Here is a 26,960-nt window from a genome sequence, read left to right on the forward strand (position 1 = left end):
TTCTGCCAGAAATGGAGGCTGCACATCTGCAGAGAGGGAGGGCCCCAAATACCTTTTTGTTTAAAAATGATGCTTTTTGGGCCTTTTTAGGGTATATGTGACTAGGCTCGGTCATTAGCGGCCGAAACAAAGGAAGATTGCGATTACTGTCACCTTTGGCTCGTAATTTTTGCCCTGGGTAAGGTCATCAAAGGGTCCCAGCGGGCATTCTCTCCCCGCGTCTATGCTTTTTTGGGTGGTGGGCTGGAAGGCAGCAGCCACGCAGGTCACATCTTGACTTTTTAACCAAGTGACAATGAGTGACACCCTTGTAGCTCATCTCAGTCTCGTGGCGTTCGGTGATTTGTGACCAGTGTTGTCCCAAGAATCAAACCAACCATGGCTTCGTGGAGGGTGGGGACACATCGCAGACTCTTATGGGGGGTGGGGAGTGTGTTTGTGAAGTGTAGTTGTGGTACCTCGTTTCCTCAGTCAGATGGAAAAGAAGCAGGGCTGGCAGGGTGTGGCGTGTATGAGGCAGGTCCCCCAGCCTCAGGGCACCCCTGTCTTTGATGAAGCCTCTAGAACCTCATTCTGCTGTCTGCTGACCTCAAGATACAGTCCAAGGAGTTCAGCCTTACGCTCTCTTTTCAGGAACCCTGGCTTCTTTTTTCTGTTTGTTTTTTTTTTTCAATTTATTTCATGTCGCTTTCCTCCTGACCACTTTTCTCTAGCTCAGAGATTGTCAAAAATTGGGTTTGTATGCTCTCTGGAGGCATTTTCAAAACCCGTATACCCCTTCACACATTTTATGGAATCCTTTGCATTACAGATTTTAAATGATCGATAAATTTATTCCGGTGAGATCAATGGGTATTAATCACTCCGGTATTCTGAAAACTACTTGAAATTAAACTAGAACATCATTCTTTTAATGCATCCAATGGAATCAAAATACCAGCTGCAATTTGACACTGATTCTTGTGGATGGAGAGCGTCGCCTGCCGTATCAGTAGACAAAGGATGCTGCGGCCGGCAAGCCATCAGCCACTGCAGCTGCCATGACTGGGCACCCTGAGGGGATTCGGGATGCAGAAAAACAGCATACTGGCCTTAGTAGCTAAGGTGCACGTCAAAGAAATGATTTCAGAGTCCACACTATTGCATCTTCCCATGGAGAGAAAAGTGCAAGATGTCTGGTTTTCTTTAATTAACAGCAATGTTTTGATGTTCAGACTACCTGGTCTTTGTTGCAGAAACTCCGATATATCCCTTACCTCTTTGGAGCAGTCCCTCCAAGCTATCTGAGAGGCTGTCTCCAGGGCTGAAGTCCTCAGTATGTCCGCCAAATAAAACATAATTCTCAAAAAAAAATTAAAAATTAAAGAAAAAAAGAAATATGAGACCAAACCAAAAATAGAAGGGGAAAAACCCCATAATTCTCAACTTTCAGGTTGTGCATTTTTCTTCAGTTAACATTATCATTCCTTTAAAAATAGACAAACAAGCTCATCTCTAACAGTTGGAAAATTTATGTCATCTCCTTTTCTCTGACCTTCTGCTTCCATTCTTTTTACCCTGCAGAACTTTAATGAAACCCATGCTTAAGTCTGTTTTTTTTAATATCTATCTTTTTTTGTAACAGAAATACATATCTTGAGTTAATTTTAAAAGCATTTCCTCAGATAAGCCATTCAAAGATTAGAAATTGGAACCTGACTATAACTCAATAAAAAAATTGACTAATGGATTTATCATTACACATTTGACTGAAACAATAACTACATTCCAAGCTGAATAGTCTTCAACAGACAAGTTTACTGGAAGCGAATTTCTGGGTGAGCTGGGTGAGGATTTCTTTTTTCCAGTTAGATCATGTATCACTGGTAGAAATGGAAGAAGTTTTGTACTGAACTTCTTTTGACTCATGTGCCCAAACCTCATAGTCAGCTGTGATCAGGTCATTTTTTCACTTTAGCTGGAAGCAAAGAGTTTAAGAGCAGCAGTCAAGTGTGTCCTGACGGAGACCACCTCCTTGACAGACCCTCAGTGAGCTTCTTCTGAGGGTCTCTTGACCAGGCCCCTGAGTTGCCCTTCTGGGTCGGTCTGCACAGAGCCAAGTTCAGCAAGAATCTTGCCGAGTAGCCCCCTACCCTTGGTATCCAACTGCTTTGACCTGCCTTCAGCAAGAATTCTGTTCAGTCAGTTTCGCAAAAATGTCCCCGCCCTCAGTGCGTCCTCCCAGTGATTTTTCCACTCCCTGACCCCGTCGCTCTGCTCCGTGGCTGTAAACCCCCGTTTGTCCCCGTTGGGTTTGGAGCTGAGCTCTGTCACCCTCTCTGCAAGTGCAGAGCCGTGAGCGAACCCTTTCCTACCGTCTCAGCAAGCAGCAGAGTCAGTCCCCGCGGACAGGGTTGGTATCTGATGCCCGGGACAGTTTGCAGTTCGAGGACAGCGTATCCCAGTAAGAGCAGGAGTCGGGGGGGAGGTGTGCCTTGCTTTGTAAAGAGGAGAAGGGTGACCGGGAAAGGGGGACCACCTTGGTCACTTGACCAGCATCTTCACCAGAACCTGAATTCCCTGGCAGGTCAGTTTTAGGAAAAGAGGGCCTATGGGAGTTACGGTCTAGTAATCGGGTTTTTAACAGCACGAAGGAGTGTCCGTTAGTTAAGTCTCTGATCCTCCGAGGACCTCCCTGCCAGTCTGATCCTGGGGAGCTTTGAGCCATTACCTGCGTCTTGGGCTGCAGCGCAGAGCGACGGCGTGTGTCCCCGCGTGTGGGCCCCGGGCAGTTCTGCTTTCTGAGAGGCGCTTCTGATGAGATGGTGAGATGGGAGCCTTCGGTCCTTCCAGCCAGGGTCCCTGAAGGCACCACACTTCCTCTGCGCGTTTCCCGTTCCCCCTGACTTTGGCATTTAAGCTCCCACTGTGGTTAAAGACCCTCAGATGATGTCTGGGAAGACAGTGCTGATGGTCCCCGCAGGTAAGAGTAGCAGGACCTGGCCAGTCTCCTCCCAGAAGCTCCTAGCTCAGGGGTCTTCCTCGCCTGCCTGTTAGGTCTTCTCGAGCAGAGACGGGGGGAGAGCAGAGCTTGGATATAGAGGTTAGCGCCAGGAAAGAGAGTGGGGGTCTGAGGAGGCAGATGAGCTGGAGGGAAGTTGCACGTATATTTGAGGTTTAGTGGAAAGAGGTTGAGGCAACACTGGTGGGATGTCCTGAACTTTTTGTTAACCATGAAGATGAGTGAGAAGGGTCTTACTTCAAGTAGTGGGGAAGGTCCAAGAGAGCACCTGGGGGACCGGTCCCCAGGGAGCTGCATCCTAGCATCTCAGAGCATCCATGGTGGAGGTGAAGGTGAGCCTTTCTTTTTCTTTTTCTTTTTTTTTTTAATTGAGTTATAGTCAGTTTACAACGTTCTGTCCATTTGTGGTGCACAACACAATGCTTCAGTCATACGGGAACATACATATATTCATTTTCATATTCTTTTTTTACCGTGAGCTACTACAAGATATTGAATATATTTCCCTGTGCTCTACAGTATAATCTTGTTTATCTGTTTTATATTTACTAGTCAGTATCTGCAAATCTCAAGCTCCCAGTTTATACCTTCTCACCCAGCCCCCCCACCAGCAACCGCAAGTCTGTATTCTATGTCTGTGAGTCCGTTTCTGTTTTATATATAAGTTCATGTGTCTTTTTTTTTTAAGAGTCCACATATGAGTCATCTCATATAGTATTTTTTGTTCTGTTTCTGGCTTACTTCACTTAGAATGACAGTCTCCAGGGCCATTCTTGTTGCTGCAAATGGCATTAGTTTATCCTTTTTCATGGCTGAGTAGTATTCCGTTGTATAAATATACCACAGCTTCTTTATCCAGTCATCTGTCGATGGACATTTAGGCTGTTTCCATGTCTTGGCTGTTGTAAATAATGCTGCTGTGAACATTGGGGTGCAGGTGTCTTTTAGAATTAGAGTTCCTTCTGGATATAAGCCCAGGAGTGGGATTCCTGGGTCATACAGTAAGTCTATTCCTAGTCTTTTGAGGAATCTGCACCCTGTTTTCCACACTGGCTGCCCCGGGGTTGAGCGTTTCTGATAGTCCTGTGGATACAGCCGGGAGTCCTTGGCTTGCCCCCCAGTGGCATGGGGACAGACGAATGGGAAGGTGGCACCAGAGCTGGGTTTAGTGCTGTGGGCCTGGCGGCGTGCCTGGAGTAGGAGTTCTAAGGGGTTAGTGTTCAGGTGGCTGACAACCACCTGAGGGTCACTGAGGGTCATTGCTGGAGTATGTGAGGCTAGAAGTGGGTTGATGGCTTGGGAAGTGAGGACTGCATGATGGCAAAGAAAAAAGTGGAGGTCCCTTGGGAGCCAGGTGAGTCTGTGTGGCAGATCCACCAGACGGGAGCCTTCGGGAGAGGGTGAGGGTGGAGATACTGTGCTGTGAGCTCTGTGTTAGTTTCCCATGGCTGCCGTGACAAATTACCGTACACCGATGGCCTGAAACAACGCAGGTTTTAGTCTTACAGTTCTGCGGGTCAGAAGTCTTACAAGAGTCTTGCTAAAACCAGGGTGTCAGCAGGGCTGCACGGCTGCACTCTTTCTAGTGGAGAATCTGTTTCCTCATCTTTCAAAGCTTCTAGAGACTTGTCCCCAGTCCTTGGCTGGTGCCCCCTTCTTCCATCTTCAAAGCCAGCAGCGTGGTGTCTTCCAGTCTCCCTCACCCTTGTGCCTCCTTCTGTCAAGTACAACGGTTGTCGGGGTGACACTGGGCCCACCTGCATTAGCCGGGGCATCTTCCCAGCTCAGGATCCTTGGCTGATCCCACCTGCAAAGCCCTTCTGCCGGGGAAGCTTCCGAGGGTGGACCGGGGACATCTCTGAGGGGCAGAAGAGAATTCTGCTCACCACAGGGTTGAAAAAAAATTATTTCTTAAAATATGTACTGCACCTGAGCCACTGTTAGTGGCATATTTCTGCAGTTCATTGGCAAATAATGAGGCGGCTCTTTGGTCACTGACCTGAGCAGTTCAAAGCCTCATTAAGGATTTGCTGAGTTAAGTTTCGGTCTGTCTCGTGCTCTGGGTTCTTGGCGGCAGTCACGTCAGTGGAAGGTGAGGGTTTCCTTCTAACTTTTCTAAGTTCCTTCAGTATTGCGGACAAGGAAGAGGTTTCTGGCACGACGGAGCTGGCTCCGGGTTATTTGGTGCCATTGGTGTTTCGACCACTTCCTCGCAGGCAAGGAGCTGCTGTTTGAGCTCATGACCCCCGGGCTTCGGTCAGCTGAGCCGGGTGTGAGGTGTGGTCCCTGGGACAGCTGGCCAGGGGCTGTTCCTGGAGGCTTCCTCCTGGATGAAGGACCGCCTTGACTGTCCACCTTACACCTAACGTCCTCCTGACCTAAGGTGTCTGTGTACTTGGAGCACAAACATCAGTAATGCAGTTAAGCCTTCGGAAGGAAACCTGAAGTACTAGAAGGCTTTCCAGTGAAGCTACTCCTCGCTGACCTTGAACCCCGACCTCCCCTTGACGTTCTCTTGTTTTTCAGCAAGTCCACATTATTGCGGAAAAGGTCTCAGGGCACTAACATGGCTCGCTCTTTGACACCCAGCGCCATCAGTGATGCGGGGTCTGGTGGCAGCCCTTGAGCATCCCATGTTTCAGGCCGCAGTCTGAAGTCCTTACCCCGTGGGGTCTGTGTCCACAGGGAGGCTGGGGGGAGCGCGCGGGGGGATAGGTGGGTGAGCGTGGGCGGTGGGGGTGGCACAGCCCACGGCGCGGTCTCGCTGCCCGTGTCCCAGGCTCTGATCGTGGCTCTTGGGAGCCCGAGCACAGATGGCTGGAGTTGGCGTCACAGCATCCAGGGGGGCAGGGTCCACCCGCTGTTGAACCCAGTGTCGATCTTCCGTGCAATTGTGAGCATGTACACAAGTCAGTGGGTGTGAAACATTCACGTCATTTGTGTGAGTGTACGTTTTTTTTTGTTTGTTTTGTTTTTTTTAACATTTTTTATTGATTTATAATCATTTTACAGTGTTGTGTCAAATTCCAGTCTTCAGCACAATGTTTCAGTCATTCATGGACATATACACTCATTGTCACATTTTTTTCTCTGTGATTTATCATATCATTTTGTGTATATTTCCCTGTGCTATACAGTGTAATCCTGTTTATCTATTCTACAATTTTGAAATCCCAGTCTATCGCTTCCCACCCTCTACCCCCCTGGTAACCACAAGTCTGTATTCTCTGTCCATGAGTCTATTTCTGTCCTGTATTTATGCTTTGTTTTTGTTTGTTTGTTTTTGTTTTTTAGATTCCACATATGAGCGATCTCATATGGTATTTTTCTTTTACTTTTTGGCTTACTTCACTTAGAATGATGTTCTCCAGGAGCATCCATGTTGCTGCAAATGGCATTATGTTGTCGGTTTTTATGGCTGAGTAGTATTCCATTGTATAAATACACCACATCTTCTTTATCCAGTCACCTGTTGATGGACATTTAGGTTGTTTCCATGTTTTGGCTATTGTAAATAGTGCTGCTATGAACATTGGAGTGCAGGTGTCATCCTGAAGTAGATTTCCTTCTGGGTACAAGCCCAGGAGTGGGATTCCTGGGTCATACGGTAAGTCTATTCCTAGTCTTTTGAGGAATCTCCATACTGTTTTCCATAGTGGCTGCTGTGTGAGTTTACATTTATTTCTTGTGTGTTAGACTGTGTTACCGGTTGGGTTACCAGGAGGAAACCCATTCAACTGATGTAAACTTTGAGGACGTGTATTCCTTCCTCTGGTAAGAAGTCCCGCGTGGTTGGGGCCCCCTCAGGGTCAGTTCACGCGGCGGCTCTGTGCTGTCCTCGGGGCCTTTCTGCTTTGTCATTCGGCCGCGACTTGGGGCTGCTTCTGTCCTTGTGGTTGCGTCGTGGGTGGGGGTAGTTGGTTCTGTGCGAGATGCAGATAAGCCAGCTTCCCACGCGTCTGTTAAGACATCGATGTGTTTGTTCTGTTCCGGCCGAGCGGTGCTGCTTGGCTCCCCCAGCCCCAGGTTTCCCCGGTGAGAAACACATTTTGGACGAGGATGGTGTTAGATGGGTCCTTAGGGATCAGCATTGTGGAATCAAAAATCAGCCCAGTGATTCAGGTGTAAACACACACAGAGACCTTCTTGCTGAGATGTGGGGTTTTGTAACTGTTTTTTTTTGAAACATCTTACACTGGAGTATTTTTCAGACTCTCCAACATTCTTTACTTTTTCTGACTTAAAAGATGATGGGGGTGATGCGGTAGCTGGCACTTCCTGCGTGTTTATTCTGTGCCAGACACTATCCAAATAAAAAAATTTGGGTCTTTCGAATTTTCTTTTCTTTTTTCCGAGTTTACTGAGATCTAGTGGACAAGTTAAAATTTTACGTACATTTAAGGTGTATAATGTGATGGTCTGATATATATGTACATTGTGAAGTGATTGACACAGCCAAGCTAATTAACATCCCCGCATACAGTTACCTTTTGTACGTGTGTACTGAATACAAGTCTCTTGGCAAATTAATGGTTTTATTAATTGCAGTCACCATGCTGTGCTTTAGATCTCCAGAACTTACTCCTCCTACATAACTGAACTCTTTTTTTTTACCATTTTTTATTGATTTATATAACTGAACTCTTGTACCCTTTAACCAACACCTCCCCATTTCCCCATCCACTCAGCTCTTTGGCAGACATCATTCTACCCTCTTTACGAGGTTGACTTTTTTAGATTCCATGTATACGTAAGATTGTGTAGTTTTTGTCTTTGTGAATCTGCCCTATTTCATTGAACGTAATGTCCTCCAGGGTCATCTGTGTTGTCCAGTGGCAGAATATGCTTTTTTATGGCTGAGTAATATTCCACTATAAATATAATATTATATATTTTAAATAAATATATTTATGTTTATATATAAATAATGACTTGTATTTAAACACATGTTTATTTATGTAACTTTTATTTAAATAAGTAAATATAGTGTGTGTGTATATATATATATGTATATACATCACATTTTCTTTTTTTTTTATAATTTTTTTTTTGCGTTGGGGGGAGGTAATTAGGTTTATTTATTTATTTTCAGAGGAGGTACTGGGGATTGAACCCAGGACCTCACGCCTGCTAGGCAGGTGCTCTCCCACTTGAGCTGTACCCACCCCCACTACATCACGTTTTCTTTATCCATTCATCCACTGACAGACACTTACATTGTTTTGTGATCTTAGCTATTATGGAAAATGCTACAGTGAACATGAGGCTTCAGATATCTCTTCAAGATAGTGATTTTATTTCCTCTGGATTTGTACCCCAAAATGGGACCGTTGGACCTTGTGTTTGCTCTGTTCTTCATTTGTTGAGGAATCTCCACACTGTTTTCCATAGCGGCTGCACCAATTTACATTTCTCATTGATGGTTCCCTCTGCTCCACGTCCTTGCTGACCCTTGTTCTCGTGTGTTTCTGGTGATGCCCATTCTGACAGGTATGAGGTGATAACCTCATCGTGGTTTCAATTTACATTTCCCTGATAATTCGTGATGCTGGGTACCTTTCCCTGTGCCTGTTGGCCATTGTATGCCTTCTTCAGGAAAATGTGTATTCAGGTACTTTGCCAAATTTTTCTTGTTGTTTTTGTTGTTGAATGGTTTAAGTTCCTTGTCTATTTTACATGTGAACCCCTTGCCAGATGTACGGTTTACAAATATGTCCTACCACTTTGTAGGCTGCCTTTTCCCCTTGTTGACTGTTCCCTTTGCTGTGCAGACGTCATTTAGTTAGATGTGGTCACACCTGTTAATTTGTGCTTTTGTTGCCTGTGTGTTTGGTGTCATATTAAAAAAATAATAATATGGGTAAGACCTATGTTAAGGAGCTTTCCCCCTATGTTTTCTTTGGGAGTTTTATAGTTTTAGCTCTTAAAATTTAAGGCTTTAAACTTGGAATGCTTTGATCTGTTTGGAATTTTTTTTGTGAACTAACACGTGATCTATGTTGCAGGATGTTCTGTATGCACTTGAGAAGTATGTATGTTCTTCTACTGTTGGTGGAAAGTTCTGGATATGTCCTTTAGGTCCATTTGCTGTGCAGTGTACTTTGGCTGCTTCCTTCCTGACATTCTCCCTGGGTGATTGATCCATTTGAAAGTGGGATCTTGAACTCTCCTAGTATTACTGTACTGCTGTCTATAATTCCTTTCAGACCTGTCAATATTTACTTTATATATTTAGATACTTTGATGTTGGGTGAATATTTATAACTGTCATAGCTTCCTGTTGAATTGACCTTTTATCATTATATAATGACCTTTTTGGCCTCTTTTGACAGTTTTGACTTAAGGTCAATTTTGTCTGATATAAGAACAATGGAGCCTTGAACATTTTGGTGGATAGGGTGCCAACTGCCCACGCAGTTAAAAATCCACATGTAACTTTACAGTGAGCTCTCTGTATTCGCGATTCCACATCCATGAATTCAACCGTGACTCGTGTAGTCCTTATTTAGTATGTATGTATTGAAAACAATACCAGTTAAAAAAAAAAGGGAGAAAGAAAAAAGAAAAAGACAAATGAACATAAATACAAAACTGAAACAGACTCATAGACATAGAACACCAACTTGTGGTTGCCAGGGGGGAAGGGGTGGGAAGGGACAGACTGGGAGTTCAAAATTTGTAGATACTGACAGGCATATGCAGAATAGATGAACAAGATTATCCTGTAGAGCACAGGGAAATATATACAAGATCTTGTGTTAGCTCACAGCGAAAAAGAATGTGACAATGAATATATGTATGTTCACGTATAACTGAAAACTTGTGCTCTACACTGGGATTTGACACAACATTGTAAACTGACTAGAACTCAATAAAAAAAATTTTCAAAAAGAAAGAAATGAAAGCAACACCAGTGTAGTATGTAAGTGGACTCGTGAAGTTCAAGCCTGTGTTGTTAAGCTTATAGACACCTCATTCTCTTTTGGTTGCTGTTTGCATGGACTATCTTTTGCCATCTCTTTGAGCCTCTGTGTGCTTTTGAAGCTCGAGTCTCTCATGTGCAGCATACAGCTGGATCTTCTTTTTCCATTCATCCAGCCACTCTTTTTTTTTGATTGAAGAATTTAATCTAAATTTAAATTATTAATTATTAACAGGTAAGAACTTGCTCTTGCAATTTTGTTTATTATTTTCTGACTTTTTTTTTTATAGTTTCTTTGCTCCTTTCCTGCCTGCTTGCTTTCTTGCTTTGGGATTCGATCATTATTTGCAGTATTTCCTTTGAGTCAGTTCTCTTAAGCTTTCGTTCCTATGCTGTAGGCCTTAGCTTGGTGATTACCATGAGGTTTATATAAAACAGCTTACAGTTCTAACAGTCTAATTTAAGCCAGTCGCTTACCGTCAGCAGCACACAAGAAGTCCCCACAGCACATTGTATGCTACGGATGTCAAACTTCTTTTTGTATTTGTCTGTCCACTAACAAATCATCGCGGCCATAGCTGTTTGTAATATTTTTGTGTCTAACTCGCATACTCGAGTTGAAAGTAATTTTCCCATCAGCCCTGCTGTATTAGAGTATTTTGAATTTGATTATGTGTCTACTGGTGAGTTTGATGCTTCCATCATGTCTTCGTGTTCCTCAATCAATAGCCTCCTTTCATTTCAACTGGAAGAATTCCCTTTCGCATGTCTCGGAAGACAGGTCTAGTGGTGATGAGTCAGTCCCTCAGGTTTTGTTTATCTGAGAAAGTCTTTATCTCGTCATCATTTCGGCAAGAGCAGCTTTGCTGCGTGTAGAATTCTTCATTGGTCATCTTTTTCTCTCATCACTTTGAATATATCTTTGAATTATCCCAGTATCTCCTGGCTTGTAAGTTTTATACACTCATAGAAATCCACTTACAGCCTTTTAGGGGTTCCTCTAACTGTAAATCTTTTTTCTCTCGCTGCTTTTAAAACTTCCGCCTTGCATTTGACTGTGGATAATTTAACTAATGAACTCCCTGCCCTTTTCTCTCTTCCCTCCTTCTCAGAGTCCCGTGGTACATCTTTTGGTTTGCTTGATGGCGTCTCATACATCCCATAGGCTTTTTTTCACTCTTCCTCATTTTCGCCTTTTCACTCTCCCTGGATAATTTCAGATGACCCGTCTTTGAGTTCATAGATTCTTCCTTCTGCTTGATCGCAGAGCGTTGAAGGAATCTACTGGATTTTTCATTTTCTTCATTGTGTTCCTCAGCTCCAGCGTTTCTGTTTGCATCTTGTGTGTGTGTGTGTGTGTGTGTGTGTGTGTGTGAGATTTCTTTTGGTTGGAATTCTCATCTCATTCACGTAGCATTATCCTGATTTTGTTGGATTACGTGTCTGTGTTCTCTTGCAGTTTGCAGAGCTCCCTTAAGACAATTATTTTGAGTTCGTCGTAGGGCGGAGTCATTGATTTCCAGTTCTTTGTGGTTGGTTTCTGTGGTGGCTCATGGTTGCCTGACTCATTGTGGTCCACGAAGCCTGGCATTGCTGTCTGTGCATTTGAAGGGGTAAACCCCTCCTCCTGTCTTAACAGGCTGATTTTAGGGGGAACCAAGACTGGTGGCGTTGCCTTTGCACCTGAATTTGAGCGGGCTGGAGCCTGGTCACATGGCTGCTGTCAGATCTACAGTTGTGTCCACCGTGGGCAGGCCCATTACTGTCTGTCCCCTGGGCGACGGGGCTGCCTCCAAGCCTGTGGTTGGGCAGGGCTGCAGCCTGGTCACAGTGCCACTTCAGGGTCTGTGTTGGAGGTCCCGTTACCAGGGACGTGGGCACGTGGGGCCCCCCTGGCCCCTTGGCAGCTTGGCTCTGTGCAGGACCATGGCCAGGCTGGGCCAGAGCCAAGTCCACGGGGGACAGAGCTGCGTTGGGCCTGTAGCCAGGGCTGCCGTCAGCCAGCCTGCCTTCTCCAGGTCTTGATCTCGGGCTTCACTAGGGTTTTGCAGCTTCCTGCCTGAATCGAAAAGCTCCCACGAAGATACTGTTGCCTGTGGATGGATGCCAGTTTGTTCTTGGGGTGGGGGGCATGAGCTGGGGACCTCTTACTCTACATCACGCGGATATCCTGCCAAACACTGCTTTAGACACGTGGCGTTTCATCTCTAGCACCCTTCTCTGAGCGTAGTGCTGTGTTGTGTCCATTTTGCAGATGAACCAACTGAGGCACAGGAGATGGAGAAGCTTGCCCCAGACTTTCCAGCTAGAGCCAGGATGCTAACCTCATCAGACTGATTTCAGAGTCTGTGTCCTTAAATACTGTGGTCCCCCTGCCCCAAATGTATATATTTATATAATAATAATAATAATATTTTCTTCTCTGGGGGTCTTGCCTGGCCTGGCCTGGAAGGAGGTCCTGCTGGATGGTTCACATTAAGGGCTTTCTGGTTCTTAAGAGTCTGAGAAACTCAGCCGTGTTACCCTAAGTGGTGCGACTTTATTGTAAATAGGATGTGGAAATGAGGAAGATGGGGAGTCCAGCTCATGGAATCCAGAAACGGATAAACCAGCTTAAGTTCAGGAAGGCAGCTCAGGAACTAATGTGCCCCACTGGGTTGTCTCTGTGGCCTCTGTGTCACATCTTCTGCGGGGCAGCCCTGCCAGCGCCCCCCTCCCCCAGACCCCCATGTCACCAGCTCGGCTGCGCAGGTGGCAGGCAAGGCGGTGGCCTTCTGCCTCGTAACTGTGAGCGCGTGGTGCCTGCACAGGCGGGGTGGGAGGCCCTGGGCAGACGTCCCCACTGGGCCATCGCCAAGCACGAGCTATTAGGAGAATCTGTTGGCAAACATCTTATAATACGTGTAAAAGAAAACAAGTGGGTGTTGGTTCGTAGACAGTTTGGCCTTATTTGTTATGTTATATTTGTGGACTCTGTTTTACTTGCACTCACTGAAGGAATTCTAGTGCAAGCCGTCTTTAAATCAGTAGGATTATAGTCCTTGAAAGGCCTCTCTACGTAGAAATTATGTGAGTGAAATTTGGTCTCTTTTTAAAATTCATCATAAAGCATCATGCTCGCAGCCAAAGGCATACAGCTCCTGTGAAAGAAACTGGCCGCCGCTGTGCTTAATAAGGGGGCCTGGGGCCGGGGAGTAGGAGGGGAGCCCGGGGCTAAAGAGCTTTTGACAGGGGGACATTTAGGGACAAGGCCACCCAGGACAACGGGCCAAACCACAATGTGCTGCGTGCCTTACCTGTGTCCCCACGGTAACCCTGTCACACGGTCACTCCGCTGCGGCTGAGAAGTTAGGTGATTTGTTACAGGTCACACGTGCAGTAAAAGGAGATGGGGGTTTTCTGTTTAGTTTTGACATGTGCGGAAACTGAGGCACTGAAGCTTGAAGACTGTTGCAAGTCGGCATCCGTGAAGCCCTGTTATGCTTCGTGGGCTGGTGTCTGATGGGGGAGGGGGAGGGAGCAGCCGTGTGCCTGGTGGGGTGTGTGCCGACACGGGTCCCCGCCTTCCGTTCTGACCCATGGTTTGCCGCTTTCTTTCAACTACTTCTCTGAAGTCTGCAGGCAGGCTGATAATTGAAAAAAAAATTTTTTTAAAGACCTTTAAAAAGTGTATTTCTCCAATAGCCAAGATTTGGAAGCAACCTAAGTGTCCATCAACAGAGGACTGGATAAAGAAGCTGTGGTGTATTTATACAATGGAATATTATTCAGCCATAAAAAAGAATACAATCACATTTGCAGCAACATGGATGGACCTGGAGAATGTCACTCTAAGTGAAGTAAGCCAGAAAGAGAAAGAAAAATACCATATGAGATCACGTATATATGGAATCTAAAGAAAGAAAAAAAGAAGACACTAATGAACTCATCTACGAAACAGAAACAGACTTGCAGACATAGTAAACAATCTTATGGTTACCCCAGGGGAAAAGGGGGTGGGAAGGGATAAATTGGGAGTTCAAGATTTGCAAATATTAACTGTTATACATAAAAATAGGTAAACAACAAGTTTCTTCAGCACAGGAAACTATATTCAATATCTTGTAACCTTTAGCGAAAAAGAATATAAAAACAAATATACGTATGTATGTGTATGACTGAAACGTGAAAGTTGACACATTGTAACTGACTATACTTCAGCTTAAAATACATGTATATATATTTCTCTGTGAAACTTGTTCCCGATGGGTTTGTCTTTGTCTTCCAAGCATGTTTTACTGTAGTGGTTTAGCGTGGAAACAGCACGTGTTGGTGAAGGTGACATCGCCTGCTCCTTCCCGCCTGCTCCTTCCCTTCCCGGCGCACGGCAGAGTTTCCCGGCCCCGTGGTTCTTCCTCCTGCGCCCCCTTCCCGCACCTCTCACGTGCACCTTGGCTGCTGACGTCCTCCAGGCTTGGTTGAGGACCTCTTCCTCTTCTGATTCTCTGAACGATCCTTAGGGATCTCAGCCTCCTCTAAATCTTCCATCACGGTACTTATGCTGTCTCCCAAATCTATGCTTCTAGCCTGAGTGCCCTGCTGAGTGCCGGCCCCTGGGGATCCCGTGATGTAATAGGAATCTCTCAGGTCCTGTTTCCGAAAGAGAGCCCATCCGTGGATTTTTATCTCAGTCGGCGGGCCCTGCCACGCACCCCGCGCGCTGCCCCGGAGACCTGGACCATTCCAGCCCCACCCTCCGTGCGGTCTCTGCCGTCCCCAGTCCTGCGACTCGCCCTCCTCCCAGGTCCCAGAACTCACCTCTCTCAGGCCTCCATCTGGCTTGCCTGCCGCAGTCCAGGCCCTTCTCCCTGTGGAGGACCCTCCTCCTTCTGCCTGTATGATCGTTTGAAACCCTAATCCAGCCTGTCACTTCCTTACTGGCAATCCACAAGTGGCCCTGAAATTCCGCCCCACCTTAGCTTAGTTGATGGCGCCCATTGGCACCTGTCCATTCCTTAGGGAGTGCGTGGTGGTGTGGCCGTGCTGCCCCTCGGCTGTCTGGCTCCACGCCCTTGCCCGAACCAGCTGCTCTGTCCAGGAGTGAGGGAGCAGACATCACACATTTTTAAGTGTGTTTTATCGTAGGAGAATTAACTGATCATTGTACAAGTTTCAGAGCCTGTCTCGTCAGCAGTAAGCAGGTGAGGAAGGGAGGGCCTGTGAGTGGCAAGTTCTCTCTGCCTCTCCTCTTTGTCGGGGATCACAGCCCCGGATAAGCTTTCACAATTTGGAAATCACAAAGGGTGGGAGGGAAAGAGATCCAAGATTGCAAATTTGGAACAGGGTACATTGCTAAGCTGCAACCAGGACGTGCAGTCTTTCTCAGTGGCACCCACTGATTTGTGCAGTGCGCCACCCGTGAGACTGAACAGGGCAGACCTGGGAGCCGTCCTGCTGTGAGGACGGAAATGATGGCTGACTGTGATGCCACAGGAGGAGAGTGAGTGAACGTGTGTGTGCACGCGTACATGTGTATACGGGGTGTGTGTTGAGGATGGAGGAGAGGGAACACAGTGGAATCAAAAGTAGGGGGGCCTTCTTACATGGTGATGCGTGACAAGTAGGCATGGTGTGTGGGGGGTGGGGCTGGGGTTGAAGACACGGAATGGGGGCACCCGGCAGGCTTGAGGGCCATATTTACTTCTGACCCCCAGTTTGTCTTATTGGTTTTGGTAAAGGAAATATTTAAAGAAAAACCAAAATATTTTGGCCTAGGTTTATAATCAAAATTTTATTCGTCTTGCAGCAAATGAATTGGCACATGCAGCCAAACCTAGTAACTTTGTCTCAGGGTCTGTGTTGTAGGTAAACAGCCCATTTCCCCAGGCTCATCTTTCCCTCCCTTTGAAAGCGGGCCTCTTAACAAAGATTGTTCACTGATGCGGATTCCATCAGCCTGCCCTGACTCCTCGTCATACGCGGTGCAGGAGGAGAAATAACAGGATAACTTGGGAATCTGAGATTTGCAGATACTAACTACTACATATAAAATAGATCAACAAGTTTCTACTGTACAGCACGGGGAACTATATTCAATGAAAAAAGTATGAAAAGAATTATATGTATGTTCATGTATGACTGAAGCCCTGTGCTGTGCACCAGAAATTGACACAGCATTGTAAACTGACTGTACTTCAGTAAAAAAATAAAGTATGTGTTTTACACACACACACACACACACAGAATATAGCCCCGTTAAATTCTGTGAGGGGGTGGAACTAAGTAGGGGTGTTAAAAACTCCCCCCACCAAAAAAGTAAAATAAAAAAGAAGCTTTCCCCCAAACTTCTCCTTTATGCAAAAAAAAAAATTCTTTTTAACATTTTTATTATTGAGTTACAGTTATTTTTCAATGTTGTGTCAAATTCCAGTGTAGAGCACAATTTTTCAGTCATACATGAACATGCATATATTCATTGTCACATTTTTTCTCTGTGAGCTACCACAAGATCTTGTATATATTTTCCTGTGCTATGCAGTATAATCTTGTTTATCTAGTCTACATTTTGAAATCCCAGTCTGTCCCTTCCCACCCCTGAACCCCTTGGCAACCACAAGTTTGTCTTCTATGTCTATGAGTCTGTTTCTGTCCTATATTTATTTTTTTTGGGTTTTTTTTTAGATTCCACGTATGAGCGACCGCATATGGTATTTTTCTTTCTCTTTCTGGCTGACTTCACTTAGAAGACATTCACCAGGGACATCTGTGTTGCTGCAAATGGCGTTATGTTGTCATTTTTAGTGGCTGAGTAGTATTCCATTGTATAAATATACCGCATCTTCTTTATCCAGTCATCTGTGGATGGACATTTAGGCTGTCTCCATGTCTTGGCTGTTGTAAATAGGGCTGCTATGAACATTGGGGTTCAGGTGTCATCCTGAAGTAGGGTTCCTTCTGGATATATGCCCAGGAGTGGGATTCCTGGGTCATATGGTAAGTCTATTCCTAGTCAAAAAAAAAAAAAAATTCTTGAATCCAAAATTTAAAAATAGCTGACACAATAGATGAATTATGGTTCCTTTCTAGCAATGCTTCCTGGCAGTGTAAACGTGCACTGGCAACGAGGTTATGAGATGTAATTAACTCCTGGGCCTACACAGTCACTCCCTGAATGTTTCCAAGCTTAATACATTTTAGAAAGAGTGACAGTTGTAATTATGTTGTCAAGCATTTGTCGTTTTCTGCTGTAGCAACACCGCTGAAACCCAGACAGAGAGCTCCACCCGGACTTTGAAGGGTGCAAGGCATGGGTGTTGGTTGCACGTCTTTCCCAAAGTGTGTAAATGTTTATCAGCAGTGTGTAGACAGCCCCACGTAGACTTTTTCCTTTGGGTTCAAGGGTCCAGTCTGGGCGATCCTGTGTCTTGTCCCCCCAGTGTACTGTCACCTTTCTGACTTCAGCACAGGTGGCTCTCGGAGAGGTCCCCTGCTCCCCCGGCCGCCTTGTCACTTTCTTCCATGAGTGAGTTCCCCGCCAGCGACCTGGGAGATCAGACTCCTGCCTTAGGAGCGAGGTCGGGCTGCACGACCTGAGGTCTAACCCCCAGTTTTTGGAGGTGACATAAATGGGGTAGGAAAAAGGGCAGCTTTGGAGCCAGGCAGACCTGAGTTTTAAGCCGGTTCCAGCCTTTCATTTTGGGGGTGATGTCACTTAGCTTTCCTGGACTTTATTTGTGACACCAGGGTCCCCAACCTGGCTCCCAGCGCTGGGCCTCCACCTCTCCATCCTTTGTTACCTGTTTAATGGGTAGGGTACAGCTCAGTGACAGAGTGCATGCTTAGCATGCATGAGGTCCTGGGTTCAATCCCCAGTACTGCTGTTAAAAATAAATAAATATACCTCATTTTTTTAGAAAGCAAACACCCACTTTTGCCTTGTCTTCCTGCTTCAGCTTCCAGTCCCCCCCAGCCCCAATTCGGTGCGTTTCTGTTTGCCCCCCTGCTGTACCAGAGAGGGAACTTGCCCCCTCCCCACTCAGGGTTGCTCATAGGAAGAAGGAAAAAGATGTACCTTCTGTGATTTTCTGCACTTAGACTTCTCCTTGGATGGGAAGATTGACCTTTGAGATACGCTTCCGGAAGTTCTCAGAATCCGATTTGGCACTGAGCGCGCTGTGTGCTGTATCAGCCCAGGAGGAAATCTGTGGGGAGTTTGCCGACCAAGCAGGAATGTTCTGTGTTTTCACGGAAGAACCCAACCCCATTGCTTCTGCTGGGGCTGCTGCCTCCTCTGGGAACGCCCTCTCTCCCTGGCTTTCTGTTCTCATTTCAAACACGGCCCCCTCCAGGAAGCCTGCCCTGATCTCTCAAGCCAAAAGGAATCTCCGACTTCCAAACTTCATAGTTAAACCATTGCGATATTTATTACAAAAATAAAACAAATGCATTCTAATCATGGAGTAATTTTAAAGCAGAGAAATATGCAGAGGAACAAAACCGTGCCCCTCCTAATTCACCAAGACAGGAGCCATTAACCTCGAATGACGTCTCCTTGCAGCATTTGTTTTCTGCATTATCCATACAGTGGTCACAGCATGCGTAAAGTTGCGCATTCTTCTGTCATGAGCACTTGCATTCCATTAAAAATGAGCCCATAAACATGGCAGTGGCTCTGTAATATTTCGAGGTGGTTTTTGATGGAGTGAGTCATCCATTCTCCAGATGCTGGACATTCAGCTTGTTCCCCATTTTCCTAGGTTTTAAGGATCCTAAGATCAGCCTCTTTGTGCATTTGGGATTTTTATTTTATTGCATTTTACTTGTTTTGGATTTTTTTTTAAGGTAGATTTCTAAAAATGGAATAACCAGACAGACCAGAGCTGATTGACGGATTTAAGGGCATCTGCTATGTCTTACCAGCTTGACTTTCAGAAAGTTAATTGTTTTTTAAATGAAGTTTATTCTCCCTCCGGCGGCATGTATGATTTCTGGGTCAAACACTATGTTTGCTCATTTGGACAGAAGTAAGTTTTCCCCCCATTACGAGACACAGAGGTTTAAAACACCAGCGCATGCGTGCGGACACTGCAGGTGTCTTTCAGAGGCGGGCTGACCGTCCGCCCTGCGCCCAGGCTGTCGTGGCAGGTAGACTGGCCTGTTGGCTGATGTTGTTACCCCTTTGGTTCTGATGGCCGTGTTATGCAAGGTGAGGAAGCTGGATTCCGCCTGGAGTCCTTGGACCAATGCTGTGCCCTCTCCCCAGCACGGGTGTTGTCTGGCGGCCCCCCTCGTTGTGCCCGACTGTTCTGGCCCCCGGACCCCCGGCACCTGGGCTCCGGGGGGCACCGTGGGGAGCGGCCCGGTCTTGATGTGGGCGACCCAGGGGCTGCTCTCCTGGACAAGGCTCTCAGTCCCTGCAGTCACCCTGGTGGGAGTGGGTGGAAATGAGCCTTTTCCTGATTTGGGAGTCCCATTTCTTTTCTTTAGAAAGGATGAGAGTGCAGGCTTTTAAATACACAGATTTTTTATATATATATATATATAAAGGGGATTTATTTTAGAATATTTCCACGCTCTCTTGTCTGGGAAGAGGGCAAAGTATTCTCCGTAGAGTTGGGTGTCTGTTCAGAATGTAGTTTTGGGGGCAAGGAAGTACCTCCTTTTGTTCGGTGCTCAGGGTAAGTGTCCAGTGCTCGGAGTGTCAGCCAGGGTAGCCCTGCCCCTCCGGGTCACCCTGGGGAAGGCGGTGGAGATGGGCAGGCTGTTTCCAAGGGTGGGAAAGAGGGGGAGAGCTCTGAGAACCCAGAGCCTGGTTCGGCCCCAGTTGCAAAAATGGTACCTGAGGGTCCCTTCCTTCCTCAGCCTTTGTCCAGACAAGTCACAGACTTGGGTCTTTGGGCCAAAACCGAGCCATGAGCCACGTGCATCCATCACCAAGTCTCCTGTCCCACGGGATGTGCATGTCTGACCTGGGGTCACTTGTCCTAAGGGTTGGGCGAATGGTGAAGGGCCCGGGGCCCTCCTGCCCCGTGACTGTCTATCTGAGCGGGCCTTTGCTCTAAGAGCCGGAGTGTGTTCAGTGCTTGGTAATGGTTTGTGATGAACTCGTCCTGGGTCCCTCATGAAACCTTTAGGTAATCTGGGGTCCATTTGGAGCACCAGGTCCCCAGCTGCCTGGACTGTCCATTATCCGCTAGCAAACCTCTCAGAATTGTGTTCTCTTTGCTAGGCCGGACCCCCATGTGATCCTCGTCCAGTGCCTATGCCCCCCAACTTCCCTGTCTCCAGGTGGCCAGTCCCCCCCGGGTCCTATGTCTCCAGGTGGCCGGCCCCCCCGGGCCCTGCATCTCCAGGTGGCTGCCCTCCTGGGCCCTGTGTCTCCAGGTGGCTGCCTTCCTGGGCCCTGCGTCTCCAGGTGGCTGGTCCCCCCAGGCCCTTTGTCTCCAGGTGCCCCTCCCCCGGCCCTGCGTCTCCAGGTGGCTGGTCCCCCCCCTTGTCCTATGTCTCCAGGTGGCTGGTCCCCCCCAGGCCCTGTGTCTCCAGGTGGCTGGTCCCCCCCGGGTCTTATGTCTTCAGGTGGCTGGTCCCCCCCAGGCCCTGTGTCTCCAGGTGGCTGGTCCCCCCCGGGTCCTATGTCTCCAGGTGGCTGGTCCCCCCCCAGGCCCTGTGTCTCCAGGTGGCTGTTCCCCCCCGGGTCCTATGTCTCCAGGTGGCTGGTCCCCCCCCAGGCCCTGTGTCTCCAGGTGGCTGGTCCCCCCCGGGCCCTGCGTCTCCAGGTCACCAGCCCCCACTGTGGTTGCGCTAGGCTGGTCGTAGACGTGAATGGTGATGAAATAAGATCTCCTGCTCCCCCCTTAGGAGTGTGGATTTTGCTGGTCATTGGGAGATGCTGGTTTTTCATTATCCTGAAGTGCCTGTTGCAGGTCCCATGATATTTGCCTCATGTCTCATGGACCCCCAGCTTTGTCGCATCCTGAGTGATGGGAAAGAAGTGGTGTGACCTTGCCTCATCGTGTGAAGGGCGTGTTGGGACCGGGGTGGGAGGGACAGGGTAGGTACCACTCGTGGTCTAGGCGATCGCGGACAGGACTTTGGGCTCTTCAGAAAAGTTGGAAATCTAGGTTTCTCTGGAGAGTTTCCTTATCTTAACAGTGCTGTGGGCCAAGCAGAATAAACATGTCCACTGGTGGCCTTTGAAGCTGACCCTTCTCAAGTCACCTGCCAGCAAGGGTTGAGTGATTGCTACACGTAGGTCTGTGTGTTCAGAGGCGTCTGTCAAAGGTGTTTTCTTGCTTTTATTTATTTACTTTTTTTCGAGTTTACATGATTCTGTAACTCCCAAGAAGCTGGCGATCATGTACAGAGACTTCAGTTTAAATTATTGACCCCTATACTTACATGTTGAAGAGCAGGACTTCACTGTAAAATTAGCCAAAATGTCCTGCCACCGTCTTCCAAGTGGCAGCACAGAAAGAACGTCTGAGGTCACCTGGCTGCCCCTCCTCCTCTTCCCGCCTCGTGGGGGTGGGGGTGTCCTGCTGGGGGGGTTCTGTCTGAAAAACATGGAGTCTTTTATGACTTTCTCCCCAGACCCAGAGTTGGGACAGGGTGTGACCTGGGTGTCACGATACCCGACCCACCACTGCTGCCTGGAGCTGTCCGGGGGCTGCTCAGATCCAGGGCGGAGGGGTGACGAATGGCCTCAGCTTCTGCCACGCTGGGCTCCTGGCACACAGCGTGGGCCGGGAGGGCTGAGTGTCCCCTCTCTTCTGGGCTCCGGGGCTGCTGGCTCAGTCATGTGCAGACCGAGGCATCCCCTCACCCTCCAGGTGCAGGCTCTGAGGGGCATGCACCCAGGGGCCACCCTCACCAACCCGCACCCCCGCCTTTGCTCAGGGTGTTTCACCTCCGGGAGCCTTCATTCAGGTGTTACTCTTGTTTCTTTGTATTGGACTGCGAGATCCTGGCTTCGGGCGTGGTTTGGGCCAGTGGTCGTGGGGGCCTGACCTGGGGAGCAGTTTGGGCCAGTGGTCGCGGGGGCCTGGTCTGGGGAGCGGTTTGGGCCAGTGGTCGTGGGGGCCTGGTTTGGGCCAGTGGTCGCGGGGGCCTGGCCTGGGGAGCGGTTTGGGCCAGTGGTCGCTGGGGCCTGGCCTGGGGCGCCGTTTGGGTCAGTGGCTGCGGGATCCTGGCTTGGGGCGCGGTTTGGGCTAGTGGTCGCGGGGGCCTGGCCAGGGGCGCGGTTTGGGCTACTGGTCGCGGGGGCCTGTTTTGTGGAGCGGTTTGGGTCAGTGGTCGCGTGGCCAAGTCTGGGGAGTGGTTTGTGCCAGTGGTCACGGTGGCCTGGTCTGGGGAGCGGTTTGGGCCAGTGGTCACAGGAGCCTGGTTTGGGCCAGTGGTCACGGGGGCCTGGTCTGGGGAGCGGTTTGGGCCAGTGGTCGCGGGGGCCTGGCCTGGGAAGCGGTTTGGGCCAGTGGACGCGGGGGCCTGGCCTGGGGAGCGGTTTGGGCCAGTGAACCCGGGGGCCTGGTCTGGGGAGCGGTTTGAGCCAGTGGTCGCTGGGGCATGGTCTGGGGAGCGGTTTGGGCCAGTGGACCCAGGGGCCTGGTCTGGGGAGCGGCTTGAGCCAGTGGTCGCTGGGGCCTGGTCTGGGGAGCGATTTGGGTCAGTGGTCGCTGGGGCCTGGTCTGGGGAGCGATTTGGGCCAGTGGACGCGGGGGCCTGCTCTGGGGAGCGGTTTGGGCCAGTGGTCACGGGGGCCTGGTCTGGGGAGTGGTTTGGGCCAGTGGTCACGGGGGCCTGGTCTGGGGAGCGGTTTGAGCCAGTGGTCGTGAGGGCCTGGTCTGTGGAGCGGTTTGGGCCAGTGGTCGCGGTGGCCTGTCCTGGGGCGCGGTTTGGGCCAGTGGTCGCGGGGGCGTGGTCTGGGGAGCGGTTTGGGCCAGTGGTCGCAGGGGCATGGTCTGGGGCGCGGTTTGGGCCAGTGGTCGCGGGGGCCTGTTCTGGGGAGCGGTTTGGGCCAGTGGTCGTGGGGGCCAGGTCTGGGTAGCGGTTTGGGACAGTGGTCGCAGGGGCTTCGCCTGGTGCGCGGTTTGGGCCAGTGGTCAAGGGGGCCTGGCCTTGGGCGCGGTTTGGGCTAGTGGTCGCAGGGGCCTTGTTTGTGGAGCGGTTTGTGCCAGTGGTCGCGGGGGCCTGGCCTAGGGCGCCGTTTGTGTCAGTGAATACGGGATCCTGGCTTCTTTCGTGGTTTGGGCCAGTGGTCGCGGGGGCATGGCCTGGGGAGCGGTTTGGGTCAGTGGTCGTGTGGCCTAGTCTGGGGAGGGGTTTGTGCCAGTGGTCGCGGTGGCCTGGTCTGGGGATCGGTTTGGGTCAGTGGTCACAGGGGCCTGGTTTAGGTCAGTGGTCACGGGGGCCTGGTCTGGGGAGCGGTTTGGGCCAATGGTCGCGGGGGCCTGGCCTGGGAAGCGGTTTGGGCCAGTGGTCGCGGGGGCCTGGCCTGGGGAGCGGTTTGGGCCAGTGGACCCGGGGGCCTGGTCTGGGGAGCGGTTTGAGCCAGTGGTCGCGGGGGCCTGGTCTGGGGTGCGGTTTGGGCCAGTGGACCTCGGGGCCTGGTCTGGGGAGCAGCTTGAGCCAGTGATCGTGGGGGCCTGGTCTGGGGAGCGGTTTGGGCCAGTTGTCGTGGGGGCCTGGTCTGGGTAGTTGTTTGGTCCAGTGGTCGCGGGGGTTTGGCCTGGTGCGCTGTTTCAGCCCGTGGTCCGGGGGCCTGGTCTGGGGAGCGGTTTGAGCCAGTGGTCTTGAGGACCTGGTCTGTGGAGCGGTTTGGGCCAGTGGTAGCGGGGGCCTGGTTTGGGCCAGTGGTCGCGGGGACCTGGTCTGGGGAGCGGTTTGGGCCAGTGGTCTCGTTGGCCTGTCCTGGTGCGCGGTTTGGGCCAGTGGTTGCTGGGGCCTGGTCTGGGGCGCGGTTTGGGCCAGTGGTAGCGGGGGCCTGGTTTGGGCCAGTGGTCGCGGGGGCCTGCTCTGGGGAGCGGTTTGGGCCAGTGGTCTCGTTAGCCTGTCCTGGTGCGCGGTTTGGGCCAGTGGTTGCTGGGGCCTGGTCTGGGGCGCGGTTTGGGCCAGTGGTCGCGGGGGCCTGGCCTGGGGCGTGGTTTGGGCCAGTGGTCGCGGTGGCCTGGTCTGGGGAGCGGTTTGGGCCAGTGGTCGCGTTAGCCTGTCCTGGTGCGCGGTTTGGGCCAGTGGTTGCTGGGGCCTGGTCTGGGGCGCGGTTTGGGCCAGTGGTCGTGTGGGCCTGGTCTGGGGAGCGGTTTGGGCCAGTGGTCGCGGTGGGCTTGGCCTGGGGCGCGGTTTGGGCCAGTGGTCGCCGGGGCCTGGCCTGGGGAGCGGTTTGGGCCAGTGGTCGCCGGGGCCTGTCCTGGGGCGCGGTTTGGGCCAGTGGTCGCGGGGGCCTTGTTTGGGTCAGTGGTCGCAGGGGCCTGGCCTGGGGAGCGGTTTGGACCAGTGGTCTCGGGGGTCTGCCCTGGGGCGCGGTTTCGGCCAGTTGTCGCGGGGGCCTGGCCTGGGGCGAGGTTTGGGCCAGTGGTCACAGGGGCCTTGTTTGTGGAGCGGTTTGGGCCAGTGGTCGCGGGGGCTTGGCTTGGGGCGCGTTTTGGGCCAGTGGTTGCCGGGGCCTGTCCTGGGGCGCGGTTTGGGCCAGTGGTCGCGGGGGCCTGGTTTGGTCCTGTGGTCGCAGGGGTCTGGCCGGGGGAGCGGTTTGGACCAGTGGTCGCGGGGGTCTGGCCTGGGGCGCGGTTTCGGCCAGTTGTCGCGGGGGCCTGGCCTGGGGCGAGGTTTGGGCCAGTGGTCACAGGGGCCTTGTTTGTGGAGCGGTTTGGGCCAGTGGTCGCGGGGGCTTGCCTGGGGAGCGGTTTGGGCCTTCGTCGCGGGGGCCTGGCCTGGAGAGCGGTTAGGGTCAGTGGTCACGGGGTCCTGGTTTGGGCCAGTGGTCACGGGGGCCTGGCCGGGGAAGCGGTTTGGGCCAGTGGCAGCGGGGGCCTGGTCTGGGGCGCGGTTTGCGCCAGTGGTCGCGGGGGCCTGTACTGGGGCGCCGTTTGGGTCAGTGACTACGGGATCCTGTCTTCGGGCGCGGTTTGGGCCAGTGGTCGCGGGGTCCTGTCCTGGGGAGCGGTTTGGGTCAGTGATCGCGTGGCCTAGTCTGGGGAGGGGTTTGTGCCAGTGGTCGCGGTGGCCTGGTCTATGGAGCGGTTTGGGCCAGTGGTCACGGGGGCCTGGTTTGGGCCAGTGGTCACAGGGGCCTGGTTTGGGGAGCGGTTTGGGCCAGTGGTCGCGGGGCCTAGTCTGGGGAACAGTTTGGGACAGTGGTCGCCGGTGCCTGGTCTGGGGAGCGGTTTGGGCCAGTGGTCTTTGGGGCCTGGTTTGGGCCTTGGTCACGGGGACCTGGTATGGGAAGCACTTTGGGGTACTGGTCGCAGGGCCCGGGTTTGTGGAGCGGTTTGGGCCAGTGGTCGCGGGGGCATGGCCTGGGGAGCGGTTTGGGCCAGTGGCCCCAGGGAACTGGCCTGGGGCACGGTTTGGGCCAGTGGTCATGGGGGCCTGGCCTGGGGTCCCGTTTGGGTCCGTGGCTATGAGATCCTGTCTTCGTGCGCGGTTTTGGCCAGTGGTCGCAGGGGCCTGGTTTGGGCCAGTGGTCACGGGGGCCTGGTCTGGGGAGCGGTTTGGGCCAGTGGTCACGGGGGCTTTGTCTGGGGAGCGGTTTGTGTCAGTGGTCGCAGGGGCCTCGTGTGGGGAGCGGTTTGGGCCAGTGGTCGCGGGGGCTTAGTCTGGGGAGCGGTTTGGGCCAGTGGTCGTGGGGTCCTGGCCTTGGGAGCAGTTTGGGTCATTTGTCGCGGGGCCTAGTCTGGGGAGCGGTTTGGGCCAGTGGTCGCGGGGGCCTGGTCTGGGGAGCGGTTTGGGCTAGTGGTCGCGGGGGCCTGGTTTGGGCCAGTGGTCGCGGGGGCCTGGTATGGGCTAGTGGTCACGGGGGCCTGGCCTGGGGAGCAGTTTTGGCCAGTGGTCGTGGGGGCCTGGTCTGGGTAGCTTTTTGGGCCAGTGGTCGCGGGGGCTTGACCAGGTGCGCTGTTTGGGCCCGTGGTCCCGGGGGCCTGGTCTGTGGAGCGGTTTGGGCCAGTGGTAGCGGGGGCCTGGTTTGGGCCAGTGGTCGCGGGGGCCTGGTCTGGGGAGCGGTTTGGGCCAGTGGTCTCGTTGGCCTGTCCTGGAGCGCGGTTTGGGCCAGTGGTTGCTGGGGCCTGGTCTGGAGCGCGGTTTGGACCAGTGGTCGCGGGGGTCTGGCCTTGGGCGCGGTTTGGGCCAGTTGTCGCGGGGGCCTGGCCTGGGGCGAGGTTTGGGCCAGTGGGCACAGGGGCCTTGTTTGTGGAGAGGTTTGGGCCAGTGGTCGCGGGGGCTTGCCTGGGGAGCTGTTTGGGCCATTGGTCGCGGGGGCTTGGCCTGGGGAGCGGTTAGGGCCAGTGGTCACGGGGGCCTGGTTTCGGCCAGTGATCACGGGGGCCTGGCCTGGGGTGCGGTTTGGGCCAGTGGTCGCGGGGGCCTGGCCTGGGGCGCCATTTGGGTCAGTGACTGCGGGATCCTGGCTCGGGCGCGGTTTGGGCCAGTGGTCGTGGGGGCCTGGTTTGGGGAATGGTTTGCGCCAGTGGTTGCGGTGGCCCGGCCTGGAGCGCGATTTGGGCCAGTGGTCGCGAGGGCCTGTCCTGGGGACCGTTTTGAGTCAGTGGTCGCGGGGGCCTGGTCTGGGGAGCGGTTTGGGTCATTGGTCGCGGGGGCCTGGTCTGGGGAGCGGTTTGGGCCAGTGGTCGTGGGGGCCTGGTCTGGGGAGCGATTTGGGCCAGTGGTCATGGGGCCTGGTTTGGGCCAGTGGTCACGGGGGCCTGGTCTGGGAAGCGGTTTGGGCCAGTTGTCGCGGGGGCCTGGCCTGGGAAGCGGTTTGGGCCAGTGGTTGCGTGGGCCTGGCCTGGGGCGCGGTTTGCGCCAGTGGTCGCCGGGGCCTGTACTGGGGCGCCGTTTGGGTCAGTGACTACG

The 26,960-nt window shown here is 51.6% G+C and overlaps 1 protein-coding gene across 1 annotated transcript in view; it reads left to right on the forward strand.

The window, feature by feature from the left end:
- Positions 1-4,318: 4,318 nt before the first annotated feature.
- Positions 4,319-26,960, forward strand: part of LOC140691655 (small ribosomal subunit protein uS3m-like) — a 33,732-nt gene continuing 11,090 nt past the window's right edge. Inside the window, exons 1-2 of the mRNA XM_072955520.1 lie at positions 4,319-4,355; positions 5,218-5,273. Of these exons, the coding sequence (XP_072811621.1) occupies positions 4,319-4,355; positions 5,218-5,273 (93 nt within the window). The remainder of the gene's footprint in view (positions 4,356-5,217; positions 5,274-26,960) is intronic.

Source organism: Vicugna pacos, chromosome 36 (genome assembly GCF_048564905.1).
Source record: "Vicugna pacos chromosome 36, VicPac4, whole genome shotgun sequence".
NCBI classification, from domain to species: Eukaryota; Metazoa; Chordata; class Mammalia; order Artiodactyla; family Camelidae; genus Vicugna; species Vicugna pacos.